The sequence below is a fragment of the Dunckerocampus dactyliophorus genome, chromosome 10 (assembly GCF_027744805.1).
Source record: "Dunckerocampus dactyliophorus isolate RoL2022-P2 chromosome 10, RoL_Ddac_1.1, whole genome shotgun sequence".
Classification (NCBI taxonomy): Eukaryota; Metazoa; Chordata; class Actinopteri; order Syngnathiformes; family Syngnathidae; genus Dunckerocampus; species Dunckerocampus dactyliophorus.
Genome location: NC_072828.1, coordinates 12,472,779 through 12,488,378, shown reverse-complemented (window position 1 = coordinate 12,488,378; position 15,600 = coordinate 12,472,779). Strand labels below are relative to the sequence as shown.

Genomic DNA, 15,600 nt, shown 5'->3' with positions numbered 1-15,600 from the left:
AAAAGACAAAACAACTCACATCTGTCCATCATCACTTAAGAGTTTTTTTTACCTGCTTTTGAATCAGAGAACAGACCAAACTTTATGTGTAGTTCCATTGCTGACCACTAGATAGAGCTACCAGTGCCAGACGTGGGGGTGGTGCTCTGGTAAAGAGGTAATTGTATCTTCACATGGAGCAAGTCTCGCTCTCTCTCGCTCTCTCTGTCTCTCTCTCTCTCTCTCTCTCTCTCTCTCTCTCTCTCTCTCTCTCTCTCTGCTTGTCTCGTTGTCAGGCTAATTGATGGAAAGTCCAAAGAGAAGATAAGAAAGTTTGAGAAGAAGAAGCTTTCACCAGCTGGACATCCTCTAAAGATTTGGACACTGCTTGCGAGCTTGTTTATTAAAAAGGTATAGACATGTTTTACACAAATGGCTTCCTTAAATGGATTAATAACCGATTAATCCATTTTTATTGGTTTTATTGGACTTTTTGGATGATTTTTTTGTAGACAAATGTACTTTTTTTTTTTTTGCAGACATGCAACACAGGCCCGTGTGTGCAGGCTGCCACAGGCCCATCACAGACAGGTTCCTGCTCCAGGTCACCACCGACGGCCTCTGGCACGAAGCGTGTGTACGCTGCGTGGCATGCGGAGACGCGCTGCGGCACTCGTGCTTTGTGCGGGAGCAGCAACTGTACTGCAAGAGGGACTATGCTGAGTGAGTGCTCCCCCATTACTAAATTTTACACTCTTTATTTTAATTATAGACACATTGAAAAATGCTGTACTTATACTATGTTATTGGTAGTAAATATTATGATATAGCACACTAACCAAATCATTAGGTACACTTGCATAATATTCAATTATTCTGCCTTTGAAAGATGATAATGCTCTGTTTTGACTGACACTGACATTTTTTTTAACAGTATTTATTATTGTGGTTTGCATGTACCCATTCAGGTGTACATTACTGCAACCCCAATAATAAACACATTGTTATATTACAGCATGTGGGGAGCATAGACTGTTGCTTTTTTAAGTAAGCGTCTGTCTTATTTAATGCAAAAACACTTTTTATGCATAAAAGTGTTTCACGTGTTAAAAACAAGCAACTAAAATAACACCCCTCCGACCCCAACATAATTCTATCCCAGTCCACCCATCTCCTGACCCACCGCAAACCCCATCCCATCCCAACCCAAACCACACCACCCACACACTCCAGAGAACAAAGTCATTTAGTTTAAAACATGACTGAGCACACAGGACCAGAATGAGGAGACTGTTGACTAGACTTGTTTAATTCGTCCATTTGTGGCCTGTGGCTCGTTCTTTTACTGGCTCACGACACAAGGTAGAAATTCAATTAAACAGCAAAAATTGGGCAAAAAGACAGAATGTGAAGACAAAAAGCTGAAATTTTGATACTGTTATAAACATACAGTGGTGTGAAAAACTGTTTGCCCCTTGCTGATTTTTTGGTTTTGCATGTTTGTCACACTTAAGTGTTTCAGATCATCAAACAAATTTAAAGATTAGTCAATGACAACACAACTGAATACAAAATGCATTTTTGAAATGAAACTTTTTATTATTAAGGGAGAAAAAAAATCTAAACCTCCATGGCCCTGTGTGAAAAAGTGATTGCCCCCTAAACCTAATAACTGGTTGGGCCACCCTTAGCAGCAACAACTGCAATCAAGCATTTGCGATAACTTGCAATTAGTCTCTTACAGCGCTGTGAAGGAATTTGGCTCACTCATCTTTGCAGAATTGTTGTAATTCAGCCACACTGGAGGGTTTTCCAGCATTTACCGCCTTTTTAAGGTCATGCCACAGCATCTCCCTTCTTTCATAGGATCTTTGATGAGCCTTTTTGCAGCAGATACTTAAAAACAGTAGAGTGACCCTTTCATATAGAGAACTTTGGAGTGTTTTTACAGTAGATTCCTAAAAACAGCAGAGCGCTCCTTTCATATACAGGAATAGGATCTTTGACTGCTTAGTCCTAAAAACAGCAATGTGTGTGTATTTGTTTGGTTGGTTTGCCTTGTATGATCACTTCCCTGAAATATGATCATATTGACTTCCTGGGACGATGCTTTGCTGTTGTGTGGAAATGATCAGAAAGTTAACAAAGTTGCAATAATGCAGTGTTGTGTAGTGAAGTGATGGCACAGATAAACATGCTGAATGAGAGATGAGTGCAGCACAGTGTGAGTGCGGCCATTTTGATTAATTAATACACTTAAATGTATGCAACAATGTGCCATTTATGGTTTTACACAGTGGAATCCTTTTTGTTGATATGCACACTATAGTCTCTTTGGACTTTTTTTGTGGGGTTTTTTTTTAACATTGCAGAAGAACTTAAGTGTTACAAAATTGAGCATTATTAGGGCCTGAGCACAAAGTGTGCAAAGGATACACTGTTGTGTTTTTGTCTTCTATAGCACAATGTAGGACAAAGCTCTTGTATGGTGTGATGGTAGTACGTGCACCTCTTCACCATATGTTGGCCCCAGCTTGCAATTAGCAGGCCAATGGACCTCACAATTTTAACACATTTTGACAATGTGTCAGCGTGTGTGTGCGTGTGTGTGCGTGTGTGTGGATGTGTGTGTGTGGGTGTGAAGGTGTTTTTTGTGCACGTGTGAGTCTTAAAACACCCCTACCCCTCCCTCCCACAGTCACCTTGTTCTGTAAGCTAGAGGACTGCGGGACAAGTTGCCTGGAAGTCAACAGCAAACTTTTAAAACAGCAGAGCACTCCTGTCATATAAAGAAACTTTGACTGGCAGTGTTGCAGTAGGCCTTTAAAAACAGCCAAGCGCTCCTGTCACAAAGAGGATCTTTGACAGGCATTTTTTGCAGTAGGTGCTTAAAAACAGCAGAGCACTCCTGCCAAATAGGGGATGTTTGACAAGTGTTCTTGCAGTAGATGCTTAAAAACCGCAAATCATAGTGCTTCTTTGTCATTTTATGACTTTATTGCTGCAATTATGATTACCATTTGGTGAAGTAAAAGTTTCAAGATGTAGTAGAGCCTTGTGTTACGGCAATATACAAAATAAAAGTAATCGTGAAGGAATAAGTCCAGCCCCTCTTTTTATCTTGCAGTAGAGCGTCTTTGATTGGATGTTTTCAGAGAGTTTATTTTAGCCATATAAAAGGAGCTGCTTTGTCAGGTATAGGCCATATGTCACAAGGGTCTGGTGCATCCCTTCCAGAGACGCACGAATGTTAGCGACATCTGGAAAGCTGCTCTCAAAGAAGGCCCCTGTGTGGCGCTATTGGACGACAACCCAGCCGAGCGTGAAATATCTAACCTGACCAATTAGCAGGAGGCCTGCTGCCAAAGCTCCACCTAAGAGATTTCACGTATCCACATCTAACCCAGCCCCCTCTTTCTGGCTGGTGTGCCGGGCAGTGTACTTGACCCTCAGATCTGACACAAAGCATCCTGCTTCACCTGATCCAGAAACTGGATCCGTCACTGTCCAGTAGACCGGACTAGTCTAGTCTATCGAGTGTGTGACACAATGCATTAATATGTGTGGGGATGTTTAGCTAACCCATTGTAGGTCATATCAAGCATTTATTATTATAAGTCTGTAAGGACCTTTGGGTTAACCTTCAGTGTCATAGTTTTTGAAATACAATGGTTTGTGTTTTATGCTAAATAAGCTTAAAGAAAACAATACTCGATCTAATCTGTTAAGGTAGCATCATGCTCATCATTATTTTTTTACAGATTGTAAAGCGCTCCTGTTATGTAGAAGATATTTCTTCTTTTTGCAAAACATTTCTAAAAACACAAAAATGCTCCTGTCATATATAGGATCTTTGACTGCTTTTGCAGTGGATTCCTAAAAAACAGCTGGATATACCTGTCGTCAAATAAAGGATTTCTGACAAGCGTTTTTGGAGCAGATTCTCAAGAAGAGCCAAGTTCTCCATTGCTATAAAGGATTTTTGACTAGCGTTTTACAGATTCCTAAACAGCAGAATGCGCCTGTCAAATATAGGACTGATGTGCGTTTTTGGACTAGATTCTTAAAAACAGCAAAAGACCACATTCATATAGAGGATTTTTGACTAGCATTTTATAGTAGATTCCTAAAAAGCTGAATATGCCTGTCATATAAAGAATTTTGACGTGCGCTTTTGGAGTAGATTCTTAAAGACAGCAAAACCCCCATTATATACTGTAGATCAGTGGTTCCCAAACTTTTTACAGTGGCCTACCTCTTCAGACATTTGACCTGAAACCATGTACCCCCTACTCCTGCACAATTAAAAAAACATGCACCCTTTTATCTAAATTAACTTGAAATATTGAACATGATTAATTGGTTAATTAATTTTATAGTAATTCCGGGTCAAAAATGTGTATTTTGCATGGTACCATTTTGATAAAGTTTCACATGACCACTGATCAATAGATAAGTTATCATCATACATAACTTTTATTCCAGTCTGTTGGCATCCTTCCGTTTCAATGGGTTGAATTTTGGTCCACTCACGATGGTTATGGTTTAAGTCTGCATATTCATTTAATACCAAATTGAAGGGGAACGTTTCACAATCACGATGAAGCAGTATCCGAAGTACAAAAATACATACAACCAATGGTAAAGCCTCTTTTGGGGGGGAATCCCCTCCCACGGTGACTGGCCGTGTGGGTTAGGTAAATTTACTTATTTGTTCATTTGATGCACGCATACCCCTGGGGGTAAGCATAGCCCACTTTGGGAACCTAGGCTCTAAAGTAAACATTGTGAGAATCCATGAGAATCTTTCACTCATGGAGGTATATTTTATATTATTTATATTTTTCTATTTTCTTCTAGAGGTGACTGAGGGCAAGAAAGAAACTTTCAGCAAAGTAAGCATTGTATGTTTATTTTCATTGTTTCTAGCCATCAAATAAATATAATCCAATCTTTGCGGCCAATGAGCGACCAACAGTGATTTGCTGTACGTAACCCATATGGAACACAGAAGACAGTTATCCTGGTTTTTTTGCCAATGGAAGTACGGCAATAGCAAGTTGGTACCATGCAGTAAAAAACAGGCCCACGAAGACCAAAATATGAAGGATGTTGTGTCGTCGTGTCATAGAAACCCAGAAATATTCCAAGTATGTCCTCCTTTGGCGTACTTCTCCGATTCATGTCCAGCGGCCACAGGAATGCAGGCACGAGGCGTGTCGGCCATATTAAAGTGCATACCACCGAGGTCCACAGGGCAGACCACTCACATGGGTCAAGCACTGACCCTCCTGACTGAGCCGCTCAGAGGAGGCTTTGCCGTTTCCCCCAACAACTGCACATCACAGCAAGAGTCAGAGGAATGTGTGTCCGTGGAGGATGTCGCAGTCACAGATCATTTGTGCCAAGGATGTAGTGACATGTGATGTCTTTGCATGCTTGCTTTTGGAATGTAAACACTCAGTGGGCGCAATATTAGGCACATCTGTGCAACGCAACGACTGTATCAAAATGACGAGCATAGAGTAGGAGTGCGTCCTTATCATTTAGAGGATCTCTTGATTAGCGTTTTTGCATTGGGTCATTAAAAACAGCAGATGGCTCCTGTCAAAGGATCTTTGACTTGTGTTTTTGCGGTAGATTCCTAAAAATAGACGTAACGTTCCTTTCACATATACAATTTTCCACTAGTATTTTTGCAGTAGATTCCTATAAACAGCAAACCACTCCACATTTTTTGCAGTAGATTCCTAAAAACAACAGACTGCACCTGTCATATAGGATCTTTGACTGGTATTTTTGCTCAATACTTGTAAAAACAACAGAATCTTGCTGTCATATTGTGGATTTTTGACTTTCTTATGTCATTTCCACATAAAGGATACCTATTCTTACAAATACAGATTTCAAATTTAGCCAGAAAATGAATCATTCTGGGCAGCGACACCACTGACAATGAAGCACTGATGCTCCAGTGACCCAGTCATCCAGCTCCTGAATGATGACGTGACATAGCCAAGATGCCTCGGTGCCAGCCAGTGGACAATGGTCCTGCTGCTTTATGGGGGGCGGCTCTGGCTTTGTCCCGCTCTGGTTGAGCAGACTTAGGGATAATTCCACGGATAATTCCTTGGAGCGGCGGCTCAGCCTCTCCCACCAGGATATGTGATTCCCCCCTGCCGCCTGGAGCCATGGCCTGCCGAGAGCTTTTCTGGCCTCGCTACCTGGGGGCAGGGCTGCGGACACGGCAGCCGGAGCCTCGGCAACTGTCTCGCAGTGTGCCTTAAGCCCGCCGCTCCTGGTTGCCAGGCGCTAAGACGCACACCCGCCATGCTGAGGGTATGTGTCTGAGTGAGTAGGAGGAGGAGGAGGAAGAAGAGGAGGTGATGCTGGGGGGCATTTTGAGTGACAGCCCAAGTCAGTAACATTCCCCGAGTCAGCCATCGCTTCCTCATACAGTGGACCCGAAGTTGACTTAAACTCTAAAAAAGTCCATTCTCCAAGAGGCAATCATGTACAGTGAAAACATCTGTTCCAGGGTCAAACTGTCACCACCATAAAACTTTTATATCACTGTACAGGAAATGTTTTAAGTACATTTCTACTAGCATTTAGAAGTATTGCTGGAATTTTTAAAAAAAAAGTGTAAAAGTGTATTTACATTAGCATCTCTAGGGTAAGATGAATTTGCGTATGTAGTTGTGTATTTAATTAATTGTATTACTCATTTGTACGAAGCATCTGTGTCACAGTAAGTTCCATTTCTGGTTCTGTGGCTATCATCACACTTTTCTTCTTTCACATCACTGGTAAAGTTCTGTGGTGACATCACAAAAAAATTGTGCGGTGTGTGCTTATGATGCTGAAGTCTCGCGAGATTTGCTGAAATCACACATGGTGATGATTTGAATGCCAAGATTTGTTTGACTTTGAAAGCGTATTTTCTTTGGTTGAACTCCAATTTGTACCAAATTTAGATAGTAAACATCGCCAACTTACTGGCTGCATCGTGGACAATGTTAGCAGAAGCTAACATTAGCATGTGTGTTTATATTGGGTAATTTCTAGCCGTGTAACATTTGAGCATTATAAATAGAAGTTCAATATTGTGTAACAAAAGTACAACAAAGAAAAACTACTTGATCTTTGAAGACACCTGACAAACGCTTGACAAGAAGACGCAAAATATTGTCCTCTACTGGCGTTTTATGGGTGTTGCATCGTGTTTAAGCACATTTACATTAGTAGCATCTTTAGTGTGTATGAAATACAGTATATTTAAGTGTGTACTGAGCATCTGGTTCAGTGGTTATCATCACACCACTCTTTGCCATGTCTGGTCCACAATTTTTTTTAGCAAAAAAAACGTAAATAAACTTACTAAACACTACACTTAATACTTAATTGGGTTGGTGGTGGTACGATTTGGAGTTCACACAAAGGAAAGCGAAAAAAGATGGAGCTGTCATCGCAAATCATGTCGCAAATCACATATGAGGATGCTATGAACTCCAAGTTTTGTTTGACTTTTAAGGCATATTTGTCTGCTCAATCTCCAAATTGTACCAACTCTCTCCCTCTCCTTCCAGGCTGTTTGCGGTGCGTTGCGGTGGCTGTACGGATGCCATCTCCCCTACAGAGCTGGTGATGCGTGCCGGGGCTGCCGTCTTCCACGTACATTGCTTTGCCTGCGATGTGTGCTCCGCCCCGCTCAGGACCGGAGACCACTGCGTCCTCAGGGGAGGCCGGCCAGTGTGCGCCAGGGACGACTACCACCGTTGTGGGGCCAGCTCCACGTCATCCGACACTGGTAACACCTGCATGTGCCTGGGATGTGCAGTGCAAACTACAAGCACAATAGCAAATACAGTGTGAAAAAGTGTTTGCCCCCATTCCTGAGTTCTTATTTTTTTGCGTGTTTGTCACACTTAAATGTTTCAGATCATCAAAGAAATTTAAATATTAGTCAATGACAACACAAAATGCTGTTTTTAAATGAAACTTTTTATTATTAACGGAGAAAAAAATCCAAACCTACATGGCCCTCTGTGGAAAAAGTGATTGCCCCCCTGCCATTAAAACATAACATAACTGAGATTAATTGAGATCTATCAGTGTAGAAAAGGTTATAACGCCATTTCTAAAGCTTTGGGACTCCAGCGAACCACAGTGAGAGCCATTATCCACAAATGGCGAAAACGTGGAACAGTGGTGAACCTTCCCAGGAGTGGCCGGCCAACCAAAATTACCCCAACAGCACAGCGATGACTCATCCAAGAGGACACAAAAGACCCCACAACAACATCCAAAGAACTGCAGGCCTCCCTTGCCTCAGATAAGGTCAGTGTTCATGACGAGTGGGCAAAAACGGCCTTCATGGCAGACTTCCAAGATAAAAATCCACTGCTGAACAAAAAGAACATTAAGGCTCGTCTCAATTTTGTCAGAAAACATCTTGATGATGCCCGAGACCTTTGGGAAAATACTCTGTGGTCTGATGAAACAAAAGTTGAACTTTTTGGAAGGTGTGTGTCCCATTAGATATGAAACATTTAAGTGTGACAAACATGCAAAAAAAAAAAAGAAATCAGGAAGGGGGCAAACACTTTTTCACACCAATGTATATTGTTACATGAGTACCTCTCTGAGTCTTTCTATTTTGGATGAATGAATGTTCTTTCAGGTAAAAGTGATGATGACGACGTTGAGGACGAAGAGGAAAAGTCTGGGAGGATTATGGGAAGACAGATTAGATTGGAGGAGCGGGAAAGCAAACGTCCCAAAAGACCTCGCACTATTTTGACCACCCAACAAAGACGCGTCTTCAAAGCCTCATTTGAGGTCTCATCCAAGCCTTGTCGTAAGGTATGTAAAAGTAGCAAAAATGCAATTTGTCAGATTTGGACAGTTTCATAGATACTTTCCTCCTGGTGACACATGGATTTTGTTATTCAAATTCACACTTTATTAACTGATATAGAAAGACGAACTGTTAAAAAGCACATTGCATTTTTTTCATTTTTACAGTTATTTAATAAGTTATTGCTTAGACTCGACTTTAGACTAGACCTTTCTGAAGGAGGAAATAAAAGACCAGTAACTACCTTACTTTCAAAATTGGCATAGAACTTCCACTGCTAATTTGAATTTTGAGAGGTTTTGTTCAATTTAAAAAAAAAAATTCTTAAAAACTATGAATATACTGTATAGACATATTAAAAATATCGTTTTTAATATCTTCTATAACCTCAGTTGACACGTGTGACTACTCTCGCTGTGACTTGGCTTTCTGTTTGAGTTCAACCTTCCTGCCTTACTTTTCAGTGATTGGACAAAATAGATGTCAGCCATTATCGCACCCAGCATGTTTACATGCTAGATATGTAACACCTTGCAAATAAATGTTACTTATGTTGTTTTTAGTGCTGTGAAATAATGAAACATTTTAATCAATCACAGTTTTCAAATTAATTAATCATGATTAATCACCATTTGCCACCATGTGTGAAATATGCCTTTTTTACTGTATTTTGACAGGACACAATTTTATATATTTGTATGTATCAACAGCTCCAAATGAACTGAAATTTTAAATCCTGCTAAAAGATACCACACATGTCTAAAAATCGAAAACACCAGTTTCTTTAATAGTAGCAGAACATTTGAATCACACTTTAACCATTTTATTATGAGCCATGAGACGTTGCGTTCAAAGATAATTTTTTTAATATGGAATTCACTGTTTTGAGTGTAGACTGTACATGCAGCAAATTCTACCTCCGCAGTAAGAGTTACGCTATTGAGTGATAAGAATATCCACTTACTGTTTTTCTTTGTCTTTTTGTTTATTTGGACGACAGATACCCGCATAATAAAGATGTTGTGATGTTCAGTGTGTCCCTGAATGCATCTTGCTGTAGTCTAGTGGCAAGGAGGACTAGTGACGTGTTAGTGAGTTGGAGATGCATACTGTATAAGGTTTTGGAATTGGGTGCACAGCCAATACAAACAAATAATCGCGTCTAATTAGCCTGCTGTTGGCTGGCAACCAGTCTATGGTGTACCCGGCCTCTCGGCCGAAGTCAACTGGGATAGGCTCCAGCCAAGCCTCACAACCCTAATGAGGATAAGCGGCATAGAAAAATGGATTAATGGATAATGTCAAAAAAACGGCTACCGGCTATAGACAACCTTTTGATGTTTTGATGAGTGGCCAGCATCCAGCAGCTTTATCTACATCTGCGTGCGCTTTAAAATGTTGGTTGTGCTACTCAGCTGTGGGTGTGAAACACATGTGTGTTACATTTGCTGTACTGTTGTTTACAATTAACTTATCTGCGGTATTAATGCTGGCTGAACTGCCCCTTACTGCTATTACATTATTGGTTCTGTTCCTGCTATGTTGTGCAATATACTTGATAATAAATAACTATGTGGTCAAAGAGAGCTGCTTTTCCCTTTCCATGTTCTCATGCACTCCAAATCTTTAGAAAAGCTTAAAAAAGAACTTGTTATATTCAGTACTGTTCACATTTTGGAAACAATTTGCTCCAAACAACGAGTGCAACATTGGTTTTCCATGTTTCCTTTTCACTTTAAATCATTACTAAACTTTACAATGAAGTAATATTGTTATAGTAACTAAAGACGTTCACATGACAGTAACTAGTCATACATAAATGACATTTTTCAACAAGAATACACATGTATTACCTTGTATTACCTTGAGTTGACCTCTGTTGTTTATCCACATTAAAAAAAATCCTCCTTGCCCCCTTTTTAATCTCCTTTTCCTGGATCTTTTAATCAAAAGGTCCGGGAGACCTTGGCAGGAGAGACTGGCCTTAGTGTCCGGGTCGTGCAGGTCTGGTTCCAGAACCAAAGAGCCAAGGTAGCGCGTACATACACACACACACACACACACACACACAGCTTATAATAAAAGAGCTCTGTGTGTAAATCAGCCTGGTTATCTGCTCATAGAGGAAACTGATGACATATCAGTGCACTTGAAACCTCCTCAAAATGTCCTCACAAAAAAAAGTGGGCCGCGTGGTTCCTCTTTAGTACACTGAAAGACATCCTTTACTTAATACTACACTACTGAATAATCTTTTACACCCTGATGATGATGATGTTTGTGTTTTAGATGAAGAAACTAGCCAGGAGACAACAACAACAACAGGAACAGGAACAAGAACAGCAGCAGGGAGAGCCACCGCATGACAAAGGTATACAGTAGCTATTAGTAATGAATCAGCACTATGAGAAATAAGACAAACTGCATTTAAAACATCAGTATGCTTGAAAAACTCTCAAATCTTTTCGCACATCAGTATGAGGAGTTAATTTATGGAACAGACTGAGAAAGGAAAAGTCAAACAAAAGAGTGATATGAAACATTTTAAGACGCAGTACATCCACATGGCGTTTACAAGGTATGTGCAGAAGGCAGAAGTCAGAGAACCATCGTGCCTGATTTATCCTGAAATTTATTAAGCTATCATAGATGTGTCCAAAGTCCGGCCCGCAGACCATTTTCGGCCCGCAGCCCATTTTTTAATTGGCTCAGAGCCAGCTGGCCCTTTAGGCAAGATAGTCAGAAGCTGAGGTCGCTGTGGCCTCCAGGGGGCGCCACAATTCTGGAAAAAAATATCACCTTCAATATAAGTACACAGTAATCCTTGTTTATTGCAGTTACTGTAATTGGTTCCAGCTGTGATAAGTGAATTTCAGCCAAGTAGGATTGCTTGTTTATAAATAGAATATTTTCGTTTTTAGAGCATAGAAAACCTATTTATGACCTTCTAAATACGTTTTTTAACATTATTAGAGCCCTCTAGACATGAAATAACACCCCACTTTTTCACTTTCATTATAGAATATAGTAAACATAATAAAAGAAATAATCAATTTAAGTAAATAAATAAGACATAGTAATGCGATTGGCTGGCGACCAGTCCAGGGTGTACCCCGCCTCTCGCCCGAAATCAGCTGGGATAGGCTCTAGCATACCCCTGCAACCCTAATTAGGATAAGCGGCATAGAAGATGGACGGATGGATGGATGGATGGATGGATGGATGGATAAGACATACTGTAGATTCAAACATGTTAGCATTGTGCTTGTGTGTGTTACTGTAAATGTGTTCCAGTGCTAGAGGAGCTGAGTGGGATAGGAAGTGACGTCAGGGGTTCAGAGTTGAGTTTTAGCTTGGCGTAGGTTACGGCCGCAATCGTAGCTCGTGTCAGGGCTTATTGTGCCTGTTGTAAGATCATTTAAACCTGCAGTAAAAGCCTATTTATTGCAATGAAGTCAGGCACTTGTGTGTCTCACTGAACATTACAGTAACGTTACTGACACAAAGTGACCACTGTAGAATATTACATATTACAATTTCCTTTCAATGCATTTTGTGAACTCTTTGTATATTAATTCATTCATTCCTTTTTATGGTTCAGAATGCTTAATTTAGGTGAAAAATATGTAACATTTGCTTAAATATGCATATTTTTATTACTAATCGTAGGTCATATAAAACCATGAAACAGCATGATTGATTAATATACTTTTGAAAAACATGATAGTCTGAAGCCACAAAATTGTGTGAAAAGTGGCGATGGATTACTGTGTAGGTATTTTATATAGCTTTTTAAAATTTATTTTATTTAGTTTTTGTATACAGTATACTTAGCAAAGTATAAATGTATCTTTTATAGAGTTATTGTGTGCAAACTGTGTGGTTCTTCAAATTGTTTGATTTTGATTGTTGGATTTATAATTTACTGCTATTATTAGTGGGCCGCACGGTGGCCTAGTGGTTAGCATGTTGGCCACACAGTCAGGAGATCGGGAAGATCTGGGTTCGAATCTCTGTTGGGCATGAGTTTGCATGTTCTCCCCGTGGGTGTGTGGGTTTACTCCGGGTACTCCGGTTTCCTCCCACATCCAAAAACATGCATGTTAGGTTAATTGGAGACTCTAAATTGTCCATAGGAACGATACCCTGCCTCTCGCCCGAAGTCAGCTGAGATAGGCTCCAGCATACCCGCGATGCTAATGACGATAAGCGATGTAGAAAATGGATGGATAGATACTATTATTACTATTTAGATTTTTATTTTGTGATAAGGGTATTTATAATATATTTCAGATATTTTGTATTTAATTGCAATTTGTTAACCATGTAAATTGGGCAACACGTTATCTTACAAATTAAAGACAACACAAAAAACAAAGCCATTCACTTTGTTTTGCAAGCTATGTAAATTGCCGATGGAGAGGGGCGGCATGTTAAATCTCTAGGGTGCCATGCTGGGTAGGGCCGGCCGGGTCAGCTCACCACATATTCTCAACACAGAATTTAACACGGCCTCACATCAGAGAAACTGTAAACTATTTTCTTTGCCACCTATAACACAAAGCTGAGTTAGCTTTAACTACATAGCATATCTGGACCTGTATTACACTGGTTTTAGCACGGAATTAAATAAACAAAAGCTGAAGAATGTCAAACAAATAAAGTGGTCCCTGCATATTATTTCCAGTAAGTGGCCCTCAGTGGAAAAAGTTTGGGCACCCCCGATCTGTCATTATTATATAATAAGTGAAAATAAGTTAGTGCTTAAACAGTTAAGTATTTAAATTATTTCAGAGTAGGCCTACACATGCACACTGCACTTCTAGTTTGTTGAATTTTGTTGTTATGACAGGTAACATTTTAAAAAGATAAAAAAAATATTACAAGTTTATGAGATGTGTAATATTTTGTGGACTTTTTTTTTGACTGGAAGAGGAGGCAAAATGGCTCTTTTGATGGTAACTTTTGCCGACCCCTGGTTTAGAGCCTGTATTTATTCATACATTATACAATGTTTCTGTCAGTTTTTGTCGTCATTTATTCATTTATCTTTAATGTCTTTATTTATTTTCAATGATTTACTATTTATTATTTATTTATTTGAACACATCTTCCTTTTTTTCCCTTTTCTTTCATCACAGCATAAGCCGTTTATCGACTGTTACGCTTTCTCTGTTCTTTTCTCTCCCCATTACAAAATGCTAACATTTAAACACAGGAAACCAACAAACTATGAATAATTGATGAGATATGGAGAAGGGGTAGGATTAAATAAGCTCTGCTTCTTCCTACTCCTTTTCAGACATGTGACGCTCTTTAATGTAACTTGCTCCAAACAAATGAACCAAAAGCATTACCATGTTTTTCCTTTGTTCCACAGCGCCTTCCAGTGGTTGCCTTACCTCTCAGATGGAGCACCTGGGGTCCTCCAACTCCCACGTCCAGCCGCAGCAGCAGATGGGACCCACAACAGTGGAGCAGCAGGACTATGACACGGACCCCTTCAGACAGGGCCTGACCCCCCCTCAGATGCCAGGAGATCACATGCACCCCTACGGTAAAGCACACGGGGCTGTCACATGATTTGCCTAATCTGTGGAGAATAAATACAAAATAAATGTATTTTCAAAATTGTACGGGCCATATTCTCTACACAACTTCAAAAATCATAAGAGCAAATATAGCAAAATTGCATCCACAATGTCAGAAAATGTATGAGTTCTATTCCTTTTTCAGGTTTTAATGAGGAGCTTTACGGTGATGTTGCCGAGGGCTACTGTTTATCTCTGGGCAACCCCTGTCTCCTCACGCCCATGGACCGCCTCTACTCCATGCAGGACGCTTACTTTGCCTCTTGAGAGACTGAATCACTTGTTTGTTAATTAAGGATAACAGATGAGGTGTCACTACACTGTGATGCACACGCAATAGTGTCGTTCATCTATTTACAAACGAACCATGACACTTTTCCTCTCACTGTACTTGAATGCCACACAATGAGATTACAATGGATGTTACGTGTAAATACTGTAGCTGTTTGAATGGTTATTTATTCTTCTTGCAGTGTGTGTTCACTTTGGTTGGATGATAGCAATAAAAAATGGCAATGCTTCCCAAAAAATCTTTTTATACTTATTTTCTTCTTGCGCTTATATGACAGTTAAGAAAATGTTACTTTAAAAACTGCCTGTACGGCTGATAAAGGTTTTAACAGTTTAATCTTGGAACATATTACCGTAAATCCTCCAATTAACGCCTCTATTCAATTTACCTATAGTGGCCCGGTGCATAATCACTAATTAGCGGCGGGTCAAAAAGCATCGTCATTAACATCTGTGGCTGTAGACAACCTACTTATGCACTTTTATTATGAACTCCACAAGATGGCAGTATCATGAGTGGTCATCATCCAGCAGCTTTCTCTACCTCTCCATGCGCTTTAAAATGTCAGTTGTGCTGCTCAGCTGTTGGTGTGAAACTCACTGTGTTACTCTTGCCACCCTGTTGTTTACAACAAACTCATCGGTATACTGGCTGAGCAGTTTGCTCCTTACCGCTATTACAACATTGGTTCTGTTGTGCAATATGCTTGTTATTGAATGACCGTGAGGTCACAGAGAGCTACAGTATGTTTTGCTTTCTCATGCTCTCTGAATTATTATTAAAGTTTTAAAAAAAATTGGAAGTAACAACCTTTCTAACTATCACCTGCTTCCAATTAAGTTTTCATTTGTGGTTTTGGTAGATAAACACCCTGAATA

At 40.0% G+C, this 15,600-nt stretch overlaps 1 protein-coding gene across 1 annotated transcript; it reads left to right on the top strand.

Moving 5' to 3' along the window:
- The first annotated feature begins 249 nt into the window (after positions 1-249).
- Positions 250-14,998, top strand: lmx1a (LIM homeobox transcription factor 1, alpha). The gene is made up of 8 exons (XM_054789677.1): positions 250-390; positions 519-702; positions 7,569-7,789; positions 8,663-8,844; positions 10,793-10,870; positions 11,129-11,210; positions 14,220-14,396; positions 14,576-14,998. The coding sequence occupies exons 2-8, from the start codon at positions 521-523 to the stop codon at positions 14,695-14,697; spliced, it is 1,044 nt and encodes a 347-aa protein (XP_054645652.1). The 5' UTR covers positions 250-390; positions 519-520; the 3' UTR covers positions 14,698-14,998.
- Positions 14,999-15,600: the final 602 nt, after the last annotated feature.